At 50.4% G+C, this 14,401-nt stretch overlaps 1 protein-coding gene across 5 annotated transcripts in view; it reads right to left on the reverse strand.

Annotated features, from left to right (window-relative positions):
• CTPS2 (CTP synthase 2) overlaps positions 1–14,401 on the reverse strand; it is a 428,947-nt gene that overhangs the window by 250,495 nt on the left and 164,051 nt on the right. For all 5 annotated transcript variants that reach the window (XM_029603286.1, XM_029603284.1, XM_029603287.1 and 2 more), the window contains one exon: positions 1,699–1,831. In XM_029603286.1, coding sequence (XP_029459146.1) covers positions 1,699–1,831 — 133 coding nt within the window. The remainder of the gene's footprint in view (positions 1–1,698; positions 1,832–14,401) is intronic.

Consider the following 14,401-nt stretch of genomic DNA (forward strand, 5'->3'; position numbering starts at 1 on the left):
TTGAATGTGTGTGGGTGATAATGGAAGCTTGAATATGTGGGTGAGGATGGAAGCTTGAATGTGTGTATATATGGGTGAGAATGGGAGCCTGGGTTTGTGTGTGTGGGTGAGAATGGAAGCTTGAATATGTGGGTGAGGATGGAAGCTTGAATGTGTATATATATGGGTGAGAATGGGAGCCTGGGTTTGTGTGTGTGGGTGAGAATGGAAGCTTGAATATGTGGGTAAGAATGGGTGCTTGAAAGTGTGTATGTGTGGGTGAGAATGGGACCTTAAATGTGTGTATGTGTGGGTGAGAATGGGAGAATGGGTTTGTGTGTGTGGATGAGAATGGGTGCCTGGATGTGCGTCTGTGTGTGCATAAGAATATAAGCCTGGGGAGGGGTGAGAAAGTGAGAGCTTGTATGTGTGTCTGCAGAGAATGTGAGCTTGGGGGGGGGGGGGGGAAGAGCATATGAGAGTGAGAGCCTGAGTGTGTGAGGGAGTCTGTGAGAGAAAGCATTTATGTATATGTGTGTGTGTGTGTGGAAGGGAAGAAGACAGTAGTAGAAAAGACACTGAAGAGGAATTAGGAAATGAGCGACAAGGGAAAAAATGGGAAAGAGAGACCAAGACCAACTGATTAGAAAAATACAAAGATCAGACAACAAAGGTAAAAAATAAATAAATATATATATATAGAGAGAGAGAGAGAGAGAGAGCAATTTAAATATGTCATCTTTGGGAATGTGCATTCTTATATTTTTGTATTTTGCTCTTTCTTAAGTATTCCACTGTTCAGACATTTTAGTTTCTCAGGCTTTCTATTTTGGCTTTATCTACATGTTTCTGTTTCTAATTTATAGTCTCTTATTTCTATATTAGGTAAGGGTCGGTCTCAGTTTTGCCTGTTTGTGACAGAAATGAGTATTTCTAGCATATAGTTTCTCTGTAGTAGTAGTCCAGCCTGTTCTGTTATTCCCGTAGGTGATGTATTAATGTTCTAGGGCCTGGTGTAGTATTTGCATTGCTGCTTTTTGATAAGGTTGCTGTTTGAATCCTGAGAGTCAGTGCTGTGATTGTTTGGCAAGGTTCCAGATGCCTCTTTCTTTGTAAGAGTTTGTTACTTCACAAAATAGCAGTGGAGGGTTATTTTTTGCTGAGATTACACCAGAATTTGAATTTTTTTTTTCATGTTACTTGTAATGTGAATTGCCCTAGCTCTGCGCTGCACCTGTTCTGATGATTAATTATATTTTATTGTATTTATGAAGATTTCTGGGTTTCTGCAAATATGGTTCATGAAAGAATACATTAATTTTTGTTTTATTATATGATTGGATTTGATAGTTTTCTATACTTGAAATAATTGAAGTAAATTATTTTAAAGTTTCATACATGACACATAATGGCTGTTGCAAACTACTTAGAAAGCCATTCTAGGGTGCAGTATATGGCATTATTTATCAGTAAGAAAACAACTAGTAGACCTGCATGCCTTGTGCCCACCTATGTTAACCTTGTGCCCACCCAAAAAATCAATTCTGGCTACGCCACTGCTGCGGTGGCTGCGCCTGAACATCTGTCCATGATCAAAGATCTTCTTGGTCTTTCGGAGCTCTGAGAGAGCTATCCGTCTTGGTGCCCGTCACCGCCCACTTCTTCTGCCTGTCCACGGAGAAAAGAAAAGTGCATGCAAGGACAGAAGATAATGCTTACCATTAAGTTCAGTTTGTGGTTCATCGCCAAAGCAGAGTGTTCCAAGGCTTTGAAGACCGATGCGTAGCAATCGCTCAGCTTTGTATATTTGCCAACCAAAGCTATGGAGCACGTTTGCAGCAGCCTTTCATACCTGAGAAGAAAAAAAAGAAATATGTGCCCAATTAATACCGTAACTTTACAATAGGAAACATTTCACCAACAGCTGCAACAACTTGTGTCGCTAAAGGTTTTAATTTCTCTTCATTTCTCATCAAGTGTCAAACCAGCGGCACCAATGCGTTTCTATCTCTCAGTGCTGAAAGAAGTTGCTTAATCAATTAAAACTATTAAAGTGCTTTGCAAGATTAGCTTGATGGACCAGAGCTGGTACACATGCAAAAGAACTGGATCCAATTCCTTCACCTAGCCTGCTCCTCGGGCTAGGAGGAGCTGGAGTTGCTGCAGAAGTAGCACCTGCCACCCCAGGAGGGAAATTGTGAGCCATCACTCAACGGCGACACTTTACCAACTAGGCTCGGCTGTCTGTTTACCAGGCTGCTCAGGTGGAGGACTGCCACTGTGATGGCTGGACGAGTTAGGAGGGAGTGCGGTGTTAAAAAAAATGTGGGAGAAAACTTTAAACAGCTGCAAATGAAGATCCAAGGTACTTACACCTGGGAAATATCATCCCTACTGCATCCCCAGCCTATATCATTAATGGCCATGGTCAGGCCTGGGCCATGTTCTCGATGGGCTGGAAGACCAAAGAGGTAGGAGGTGATTATACAGGGCAAAATATTAATAATAATAATAATAACCCTTTTGTGTTCAGAAATAAATGCATTCCCTCACCTGCAGAAAAAGAAAATTATTATTTACCTGCTAATTTTCGTTCCTGTAGTACCATGGATCAGTCCAGACAGTGGGTTATGTCCCCAATCCAGCAGATGGAGTCAGCACAAGCTTTGAGGGGGCGTATCCATATATACTACTACCCCCTCTGCAGGAGTTCAGTATCGAGTATATCAAAGCCCGAGTAGAAACCCCCGAAGGATCAAGTTTGTGGAAACAGATAATGAAAACAATTGTAACCGCAACAAGTAACTGCAAACATCCTACCAACTTGTAGGGAGCTGTGAAAAACAGCGAAAAGAAACAACTGTGAAGACACAGAACACTGCGAGCAAGAAGCAGCGCAGAGCTGAGCAGGATCAAGAACCCAAACGCGGTGGGCGTCTGGACTGATCCATGGTACTACAGGAACGAAAATTAGCAGGTAAATAATAATTTTCTTTTCCCTGTACGTACCTGGATCAGTCCAGACAGTGGGATGTACCCAAGCTTCCCTAAATCGGGTGGGGTCCTGCGAGGCCTGCTCGGAGAACCTGCTCGCCAAAGTGTCCAGAGACCGAAGAGGCGAGGTGCAGACGATAGTGCCTCGAGAACGTGTGTAACGATTTCCAGGTGGCTGCCCTACAAATTTCCTGCGAGGATACCGAGCGAACCTCCGCCCAGGAAGCCGCCTGAGAACGTGTAGAATGCGCTACGATTCCGGGTGGGGGAGTCCGACCCGCCCCAATGTAAGAAGCAGCAATGCCGGCCTTCAGCCATCTGGCAATGGTAGTCTTCGAGGCCTGAGACCCCTTCTTAGGACCGGCCCAGAGTACAAAGAGATGGTCAGAGGTTCGGAACTCATTTGTAGCCTCCAGATAGAGGCGCAGAGTGCGCTTGACATTCAAGAGACGGAGAGACTTCGGCTCTGAGGAAGAGAAGGACAGCAACTCCACCGTCTGGTTCACATGGAATGCAGAAACCACCTTCGGAAGGAAGGAGGGAACGGTGCGAAGCGAAACTCCAGAGTCGGAGAAACGGAGATAGGGCTCTCTACACAACAGAGCCTGCATCTCCGAGATGCGTCGAGCGGAACAGATGGTCACAAGAAATACAGTCTTGAGAGTGAGATCCTTTATCGTTGCGCTGCGCAGCGGCTCGAACGGTGGTCCCGACAGGGAGCAAAGCACAAGGTTAAGACTCCAGGAGGGACAAGGGTCCCGTAACGGAGGACGCATATGCTTGACACCCTTGAGAAAACGAGCAATGTCAGGATGCTGTAGAAGAGAGCCCCCATCGCTCAACAGCGAACCAAGGGCGGCCACCTGAACCTGTAGTGAATTATAGGTGAGCCCTTTTTCCACCCCCGCCTGTAGAAACTGAAGGATCTGAGGTACAGAAGCCTTAGCGGGTCTCGTGGCCTGGCTGGTACACCACAGCTCGAACACCTTCCAGACTCGAACATAGGCCGATGTCTTTCGTGCCCGCAATAGCGTGGATACTACCGCCTCCAGGTAGCCCCGACGCCGGAGGCGGCGCCTCTCAAAAGCCAGGCTGCAAGACAGAAGAATTCTGCCTGCTCGAAAAATACCGGGCCCTGATGTAGGAGCTGGGGGAGGTGCCCCAGCCTGATTGGCCTGTCGATCACCAGCTGTAGCAGGTCCGCAAACCAGGGTCGCCTGGGCCATTCTGGGGTGACGAAAACCACGGTCCCCTGATGGCTTTCTATTCTGCGGAGCATCCTGCCCACCAGGGGCCATGGTGGAAAAGAAAGATATGGCGGCCACGGGAGGACCAGGGCATCCACTCCCTCCGCGCTCTCTCCGGCGACTGAAGAAGCGTGGAGCCTTGGCGTTGAGAGCGGACGCCATCAGATCCAAGTGGGGGGCCCCCCACCGATGGACGAGAAGTTGCATTGCTTTGTCGGAGAGAGACCACTCTCCGGGTCCAGCAGTTGACGACTGAGGAAGTCCGCCTGGACGTTGTCCACACCGGCGACGTGCGAGGCCGCTAGCCGGACGAGATGACGCTCCGCCCATTGCATCAGCAGAGCCGCCTCGAGCGCGACCTGCGGGTTGCGCGTGCCTCCTTGTCGGTTGATGTAGACCACGGTGGTAGCGTTGTCCGATAGGATTCTGACTTCTCGGTTCCGAAGAAGCGAGAGGAAATGTCGCAGAGCTAGCCGGACCGCTCTGGTTTCCAGACGGTTGATTGACCACTTCGCCTCCACCGTGGACCACGTCCCCTGCGTGGCGCTTCGATCGCAGACTGCACCCCAGCCTGCTAGACTGGCATAGGTGGTCACCACCACCCAATTTGGCAGATCGAGGGACATGCCACGGGCCAGGTTCGGCGGATCCAACCACCAGCCCAGACTGTCCCTGGCATTCTGTGGGAGCGGGAGAATCATCTGATAGTCCTGCAATACTGGTTTCCAACGGGAGAAGAGCGCCCACTGTAAGGTCCTGAGGTGCGCGAAAGCCCAAGGTACAAGGTCGATGGTGGACCCCATCACTCCCAGGAGTTGCAGGTAGTCCCAGGAGGTGGGCTCTGGCAACGCAGAGAACCGTCGTGTGTGATCCCGCAAGGATTGAGCTTTGTCCTGGCGCAGAAAAACTTTGCCCAGTAGGGTGTCGAAAGTTGCCCCCAAAAAAAACCCAAGCGTTCGAGGGCATGAGGGAGCTCTTGGAGAAGTTCACTACCCATCCCAGGGAATGTAGAAACCGTACTACTCGAGTCACCGCTGAGCGTCCATGATCGAATGACTTCGCCCGGAGGAGCCAATCGTCCAGATAAGGATGAACCAGGATGCCCTCCTTCCGGAGAGCTGCCGCCACAACTACCATGATCTTGGTGAAGGTGTGCAGCGCCGGCGCCAATCCAAACGCGAGAGCCGTGAACTGAAAATGCTGGTCCAGAATTTTGAAACGAAGGAAACTGTGGTGGTCCAGGCGGATGGGAATGTGCAGGTAGGCCTCCGTTAAGTCCAGGGAGGCGAGGAACTCCCCCCGATGCACCGCCGCAATCACTGACCAGAGCGTTTCCATGCGGAACCGAACGACTCGAAGGGATTTGTTGACTTCCTTGAGGACTAGGATAGGCCGGAAGGAACCGTCCTTCTTTGGTACGACGAAATAGATGGAATAGTGGCCCGAGCCCACCTCTCCGAAGGGCACGGGCGCAGTAGCGCCTATCTCCCGGAGTCTGTCCAGAGTCAGCTGCACCGCTCCTCTCTTGAGGTCCGAGCCACAGGGGGAAAAGATGAACCTTCCCTGCGGGGGGCGGACAAATTCCAATGCGTAGCCGTGTTTTATGGTATCCAGGACCCACTGGTCCGAGGTGATCCGTGCCCACTCCGCTTAGAAATACGTTAGTCGGTCCCCAATCCTGGGGACAGGGGAGTGGGCGAGACTGGCATCATTGTGAAGACTTGGTATAGGGGTTCCCGGTTCCGGGAGTAGTGCGTGCGGGCCGATGCCCGCGGAAGGCGCGCAACCAGGGCTGAGACCTGGGGGCGGATGGCCGGGAGCCCGTCTGTCTGTAGCCCCTGTAGCGCCGTTGCGCTCTGGCTCTGGTCCGAGAAGAAGAAAACGCTCTGGATGGTCGAAACCTATCCTCCGGCAGCCGATGAACAGCGTTCTCCCCCAGGGACTTGATGATCTGGTCCAAATCCTCCCCGAAGAGGAACTTGCCCCTGAAGGGAAGAGAGCCCAGACTGGACTTAGAGGACGTATCAGACGCCCAATTGCGTAGCCACAGTAGTCGTCGTGCTGCCACTACCGAAACCATGGATCTTGTGAGGACCCGAAAAAGGTCGTACGAGGCGTCCGCCCCATACGCCACTGCGGCTTCTAGCCGATCTGCCTGGGCAGCCTCATCGGACGGCAGGTTCTGAGACGTGAGGAGTTGTTGCACCCAAAGGAGACTAGCCCGCTGTTCAAGCGAACTGAACATCACCGCCCGCATACCCAGAGCGGAGACCTCGAAAACCCGCTTAAGGAAAACTTCCAACTTACGATCCTGTGTGTCCCGCAACGCCGCACCTCCCGTCACTGGGATAGTCGTCCTCTTCGTGACCGCCGACACTGCGGAGTCCACCTTTGGGACCTTGATGAGGTCCAGAAAATCTTCGGGGAGCGGGTACAGCTTTTCCATAGCCCAGCTGCTCTTCAGGGAGGCCTCCGGGGTGTCCCATTCCCTGGTGAGAAGTTGTAAAAACGAGTCATGAATGGGAAAAGCCCGAGCCCTCGGCCGGAGTGCCGCCAGGACAGGATCTCCCTTCCTTGAAGAAGTGATGACAGCGGGAGCTACAGGGGCAGGCGGGTCTGGTGGTGGATCCAAATCTAATTCTTGGATGATCTGCGGGATGAGGTCGTCCAGCTCTTCCCTCTGGAAGAGGCGTAGGGTACGCGGATCATCCCCCTCCTGTGTGCCGTCCCCTTGTCCCCCGTCCGGGAGGTCAAGTCCATGTCCCGCTGGGTCTGGCACCGCCCCCACTGCCGCGGGCGTGGATCGGACCCGGGTAGGAAGGCGGGAGGCCCCCACTCCCGGAGGGTCGGGGGGGGCCGGCGTCGAGGGCGACATCCGAGGGATCTTAGGAGGGGGGGGGGGGTCCCACAGGTGCTTCCAGCCCCTGCAGATAAGCGGTATGCATGAGCAGGATAAACTCCGGAGAGAACCCCGGCCTGCTCGGGTGCGCTTCGGGGGCGGCGTGGTTCCTGCTCCCTGGCTCTGGGTGCTTGGTTCCTGCACCAAAATCGGGGGAACACCCCCGCTGGTAGAGTCCTCCAGGGATGCGTTCTCCCTCGTGGCCTCCAGGGATCCGTTCCCCCTCGTGGCCTGCGCCTCAGGGCGCTCAGAATGTAAAATGGCCGCCGTTCCCGCCAAAAATGGCGGAGTGGCCGGCCCGCACCGCCCGGGCAAAAAAGAGAAATCAGTCAGGGACTGTGAGGTACTTTCCCCCCCGGGAAGGCATCGTGCACAGATGCCCTCCCGGGAAATCCGGGACCCCGGGTCTCCGCAGGCCGCACAGCGGGACGGCCGCGGCATCGGGATCGCTGCAGGAGAAAAGAAAAAGCCACGGGGGGGGGCCACGCGCACAAAGGCGCCGCTGCGGGGGGGCCCGGTCGGCCCGCACTGCCCGCTCTCTGAAAATAGAGGAGGGTGCCGCGGGGGGGGCCTTCCTGGCCACACGACCCGCCCCAGACATCTTTCCCTAAATGACTCAGCAGCCCATGAGGAGCTGTAAAATGGCCGCGGGTGAGGGAGTAAAGAGCGAAGAGGCCGGCTCCACCGGCTTTCGCAGGCACCGGGGGCTGAGCTGTAAAGGAAAAAACTACAAAGGAAAAACAAACTTACCCCTGGCTGCAACGAGAAATAAACAGCAAGGCCGCAGAGAAGAGACAAGGAAGATAAGCCACTCCCCAGGAGTTGAAAGAACTCTGCCTTTTTTTTTTTTTTTTTTTTAAACTTAATACAAACTTGATACAAACTTGATCCACAGAAAAAGACAACAACAAGCCATAATCAAGCAAGAAAGTGAAGGAAAAGGAGGGGAAGCCTGATTCCCCTACTCGCATCTGCTGGAGTCAGAAGATACTGAACTCCTGCAGAGGGGGTAGTAGTATATATGGATACGCCCCCTCAAAGCTTGTGCTGACTCCATCTGCTGGATTGGGGACATAACCCACTGTCTGGACTGATCCAGGTACGTACAGGGAACAGCATATATAAAATACTTTTTAAAAAAATCTTAACATTCACATCAGATAAAAGAAGCAAAAAAAACCCCATCAAGGTGAAAAAAATACTAAAGGGAGACTGGGACCCATCACTATTGTTATTTACAGGCAGAATACCGACTGGCAATGTTCACTTGTTTCCTTGTTGTCTTCCTCCAGTAAAATCATAGGAAACAGTGTCTCAGCAGGTTCCAGCACAGCAGAAGGGCAGCACAGAGAACCTCACGGGGAGATACAAATTTTTATTCTGCTGAATTGTGTTCCTTATTTATGGCAGCACTAGCCATCCAGACTGATCAATGGCAATTGCTCCAGATTAATCACACTGATATAAAGGTCAGCAAACGAGCTGTGAATGATAGGGTTTAAAAAAAAATTTTTTTTTACTGGATTAAGGGGGTCATTTATCAGTTACATATGGCTTTTTCACATGCAAAAAACGCCTTTAACGTGTGCGAAAGTACCATAATGCATGGCTTTAACTACACCTTTGTCATTTGTGTAAAGCTGTGTGATAGGGTTTTATTGCAAGCTCAGAGAGAGAAAGAGAGAGAGAGAGAGAGAGAGAGAGAGAGAGAGATAGAGAGAGAGTGATAGAGAGCACCTAGCCTTAATGTCCTCACACTAGATAGGTATTTATATCTCTATGGGAGGCCCACCAAGTATCTCAAGGTGAGGTTTAGGTATTAGTGTAGGGGTTAGGGGCAACTTTGACATAAAAAGTGAGACATATGAACAGAACAGTGCTCTCTTGTGAAGATTTGATGACCTTCGGAGTAAGGAAACTCACCCAAAGATGAGATTTGTGCAATGTTCTCTCAACCTAGCTTGATGTTACCCAGGTAGAGAGTCCAAAGACTGATGTAGCATGCCATTCCAATGTGATGATGTCATCCCATGACTAACACTGGTGTTTGAACAGCCTATGATTTTGTCCCTTTTGAGGATGAAATATCAGGTTGCGTTTATCAACATAGCTGCACATTTGGTAGATCTGGCGCAGGTACATAAAGGAGGTCCTCATCAACTTAGTGATGTGAAATTCCTTGGTGAGGTTTCGGTTGAGCTGAAGCCCTAGGCTGTGTACTGACTCCTTAGAATGTAACGGAGTGACTGACAGAGAAAGTAGTGATCGTAGGAGGTGACCTGTTAGCTGAGCCAGAGGAGTTCAGATTTCAAGGGGTTTACCTTAAGTTTGTGGTCATTAAACTACTAGGCTACTGCTGTAAGAAAATCATTGAGGTTTGCAATAGATTACGTTTGGTTAGATCCCATTTTGTCACACAGTTTTATGTCATCAGCAGATAGGTGGCATTCATTGTTGAAAGATTGAATGAGGTCACTGATAGGCCAGATGTAAATATGGAAAAGTTGGGAGCAAGATGGCCTCCATGGCAGGATGCTGACAAAGAATCTACTTTGTGCCTGATTTAACATATTTCTCTCTTTAGTTAGCTGCTATTATGGTGAAACAGAAGGGCAGGCAGCAGCCACAGTCTTAACTCTCCTCAGTGGGGGTTCAATGGATAGGCATGTCACCGTCCATGGAAGTCAGTGCCCTGGAGCATGTACCATTCAGGAATCTTCCCTAAAGCTTGGGATAACTTTGAGCTCTGATACTAGAACATCTCCCACAATGCCCATGATTCAGGATATTGGTGTTGTGAGGGTCAACTAATTGAGAATATCATGACTTATTAGAATGACTATTCTACCTTGGCTTTGAAAAGCAAATGTTGCTTACCTGTAGCAGGTGTTCTCACAGGACAGCAGGATGTAGTCCTCGCATATGGGTGACATCACAGGATGGAGCCCAATCACAGACACTTTTGTCAAAATTTCCAGAACTTTGACTGGCCCCTACTGGGCATGCCCAGCATGGCACTAACCCTGCAGCCAGCAGGGGTCCCCCTTCAGTCTTATTTGAAATCTACAGGCAGTGCCGAAAAATAAAACAACAAAACGTTACGAACCCAACACCGTGGGGCGGCGGGCGGGTTTCGTGAGGACTAACATCCTGCTGTCCTGTGAGAACACCTGTTACAGGTAAGCAACATTTGCTTTCTCACAGGACAAGCAGAATGGTAGTCCTCACATATGGGTGAGTACCGAGCTGAGGATGTCCGAACATGCACCAAATGTACCCAACGGCGTGCAACAGGCACAACAACTGGGGTGGAATTTGGTAGAGGGCATCCTGAACCCCACTGGGCAGGCGGAAGGGTGTTGGTACGTCACATTGGAAACAGGTTACGCAGGGCAGACTGGCCGAAGATGGAATCTTGTCTTCCGGTTTTGTCCAAGCAATAGTGGGCTGCGAAAGTGTGGAGAGAAGTCCAGGTGGGAGCCCTGCAAATGTCAGGAAGCGGCACCGATCGTAGGTGTGTTACTGAAGTCGCCATGGCCCTCACAGAGTGTGCTTTAACACGGTCTTGAAAAGGAATGCCTGCTTGCTGATAGCAAAAAGATATGCAGTCCACCAACAAGGAGGAGAGAGTCTGCTTACCCACAGGGTGCCCTAATTTATTGGGATGGAAAGAGACGAATAACTGAGTGCTCTTCCTGTGGGCAACTGTACAGTCTAGGGAGAACGCTAGAGCCCGTTTACAGTCAAGGGTATGCAGAGCCTGTTCCCCTGGATTGGAGTGGGGCCTGGGAAAGAAGATAGGTAGTATGATGGATTGATTAATGTGAAACTCCGAAACTACCTTAGGTAAGAACTTAGTGTGAGTGCAGAGTACCGCCCGATCCTGCAGGAGTTTAGTGTAAGGCGGATAGGTAATTAGGGCCTGTAACTCACTAACCCTGCGAGCTGAAGTGATAGCCAAAAGGAAAATCACTTTCCATGTGAGATATTTTAGGTCACAGGAGTGAAGAGGCTCGAATGGTGGTTTCATGAGCCGACCGAGAATCAGATTAAGGTCCCAAGAAGGGGCCGGAAGACGTAAAGGTGGCTTGATATGGAGCAAGCCTTTCAGAAAACGTGTTACGAGGTGTTGTACTGATATAGGAACATCCCTGACACCTTTATGGAAGGCGGCTACCGCACTGACATGCATTCTAATGGAAGAGGTCTTTAGACCTGACTCCGATAAATGCCAGAGATAGTCCAAAAACCTTGGGATTGGACAGGAAAAGGGATCAAGGGATTGCGAAGAGCACCATGATGTATACCTTTTCCATTTATAGGAATAAGATTTTCTTGTGGAAGGCTTCCGTGAAGCAATCAGGACACGAGAAACTGAATCTGAAAGGTTAAGTGGTTGAAGGATTAACCTTTCAACATCCATGCCGTCAGGGATAAGGCCTGAAGATTGGGATGGCGTAGACATCCATCGTTCTGAGTGATCAGAAGCGGGTGCGTTCCCAAGGGAATGTGCCTGCGGATGGAAAGATCCTGGAGTATGGGAAACCACACTTGGCGTGGCCAGTGAGGTGCTATCAGGATCATGGTTCCCTTGTCCTGATGCAGCTTCACGAGAGTCTTCGAGAGAAGAGGAAGTGGAGGGAATGCATAAAGCAGACTGGTTGCCCACGAGAGGGAGAATGCATCTCTGGGCTGAGAGTGTTTGCTGTGAATGAGGGAGCAGTAATTGTCCACTTTGTGGTTCTGAGGGGACGCAAAGAGGTCTGTCTGGGGATAACCCCATTGTTGGAAGATGAAGGTCGCTACCGAGGGGTTGAGAGACCACTCGTGCGGTTGGAAGACACGACTCAGTTTGTCTGCCAAGACATTGTCCACTCCCGGCAAGTAGGTGGCCCTGAGGTACATCGAGTGGGAGAGCGCTTCCGCCCAAATCTGCGTAGCTTCCTGACACAGAAGGAAGGAGCCTGTGCCTCCCTGCTTGTTGATGTACCACATGGCCACCTGGTTGTCCGTCTGAATCAGGATGACGTGATTTGATAGGCAATCCTGAAAAGCTCTGAGAGCATATCGCATTGCTCGAAGCTCCAGGAAATTTATCTGGTGTTTGGCTTCCTCTGGAGACCAAGATCCTTGTGTCTGCAGATCGTTCACATGGGCTCCCCACCCGAGGTTGGAAGCGTCGGTGGTGAGGATGAGTTGAGGATCTGGCACTTGAAAGGGCAGTCCGTGGAGGAGATTGTTCTGATCTTTCCACCAGGCGAGAGACAGCCGGAGTGAGTCGGTGATGTGGACAATAGTCGACAGAGGCTGAACAGCTTGAATCCATTGTGACCTCAAAGTCCAATGCATGAACCTCATGGCCAGTCGGGTCATTGGTGTGACATGGACTGAGGACGCCATGTGTCCTAGAAGAATGAGGAATTGGCGAGCTGTTGCTGTATGCTGAGACTGCAACTAGTAAGCGAGAGACACGAGGGTTAGTGCTCGTTGTTGAGGTAGAAAGGCCTTTGCCTGCAAGGTGTCCAAGTCTGCCCCAATGAACGACAAGATGGGACTAAATAGGATTTCTCGTAATTGACGAGAAATCCTAGAGAAATTAGAGTGTGTAAGGGTCAAATCAAGGGACGACCGAGCGGCTTGCTGGGTTGGGGGCCCTGATTAACCAGTCGTCCAGATAGGGGTAGACGTGAACACCTTCTTTCCTGAGGAAAGCTGTGACAACCACGAGACATTTGGTAAAGACTCATGTTGCCGATGCTAGGCCGAATGGAAGCACTTGGTATTGATAGCGCTGTGGGCCTACTAAAAACCTGAGGTACTTGCGATGAGCTGGAGCTATCGCAATGTGGGTGTATGCGTCCTGAAGGTCCAGAGAGCAGAGCCAATCTCCTCTTTGTAGAAGAGGTAGAAGCAAGCCCAAGGTTACCATCTTGAACTTTTCCTGCTGGAGGTACTTGTTGAGAGTGTGTAGGTCCAGAATTGGATGAAGTCCCCCGGATTTTTTGGGGATCAAAAGTACCGGTAATAAAACCCTAAGCCTTGCTGCGAGAGTGGGATGGGTTCTATTGCTCTTAACTGGAGAAGAAGGGAAACCTCCTAGTCCAGAAGGACAGAGAGGTCGGATACTCCCCACGCTTGCAGAGGTGGTGAGTCCGGTAGAAGAGCAAGAAAGTTTAGGTGGTAACCCTGAGCAATGATTGCTAGCACCCATTGGTCGGTTGTGATTGATTGCCACATGCCGTGAAAGTGGCATAATCGACCTCCCACTGGTATGCTTGGCAGAGGAATAGGCTGCTGCTCTCCAAGTGAAAGTCAAATACCTGAAGCAGGCCCCGCTGGGGAGCTGCTTGTGGCTTTTGCTTTCGGGCCTGGCGAGGCTGAGGTTTTTGATAAGGTCTCGAGTTCGGGACCTTGCTGGTGGAGGATAGTACTTCCTTGGACGGACGAATGACTTCTTAGAATCCTTCCTAAAGGGCTGTCTAGAGGGGAAGTCGGAAGGTACCAATGAGAGCTGTTTAAGGGTCTCATGATGGTCCTTTAATTCAGCCACTATTTGCTGGATCTGTTCACCGAACAGATTGTCTCCTACACATGGTAGGTTAGATAGCCTGTCTTGTACTTCTGGGCGAAGGTCAGAAGATTTGAGCCAGGCCCAGTGTCTTGCCGAAATGGCAGCTGCAGACACTCTAGAAGAGGTGTCAAATATATCATAAGATGTTCTTATCTCATGCTTTCCTGCTTCAAACCCCTTGTTGACAAGGATTTGAAGCTGTTCTTGGAATTGGTCAGGCAGGGTTTCAGAGAAGTCCTGTACCTGCTTGAAAATGACCCTGTTGTATTGGGTCATATACAGCTGGTAAGCAGCAATTCTGGAGATAAGCATGGCCCCTTGGAACACTCATCGACCAATATTGTCTAGGAACTTGTGTTCCTTAACAGGAGGGGTAGATGAGTGAAGCTTCGTCCTTTTTGCTTTCTTTTGAGCCGATTCTACCACAACTGAGTGGTGGTCGAGCTGAGATTTTTGAAAGCCTGGGGCTGACTGCACTAAATAGGTAGTGTCAGCCTTTCTGTGTACTGGAGCAATGGATCCAGGGTTCTCCCAGTTCTTTTTGAGGAGGTCAAGAAGAACTTGATGAATGGGAATAGAAGTGATCACTTTAGGGGCATCCAGGAATTGGAGGAGCTCCATCATCTGGTGCCTATCATCCTGCTCCATCTGAAGCTGAAAAGGGACCAACTCAGACATTTTCTTCACAAAATTAATGAAAGAAAGGTCCTC

The sequence above is a fragment of the Rhinatrema bivittatum genome, chromosome 5 (assembly GCF_901001135.1).
Source record: "Rhinatrema bivittatum chromosome 5, aRhiBiv1.1, whole genome shotgun sequence".
Taxonomy (NCBI): domain Eukaryota; kingdom Metazoa; phylum Chordata; class Amphibia; order Gymnophiona; family Rhinatrematidae; genus Rhinatrema; species Rhinatrema bivittatum.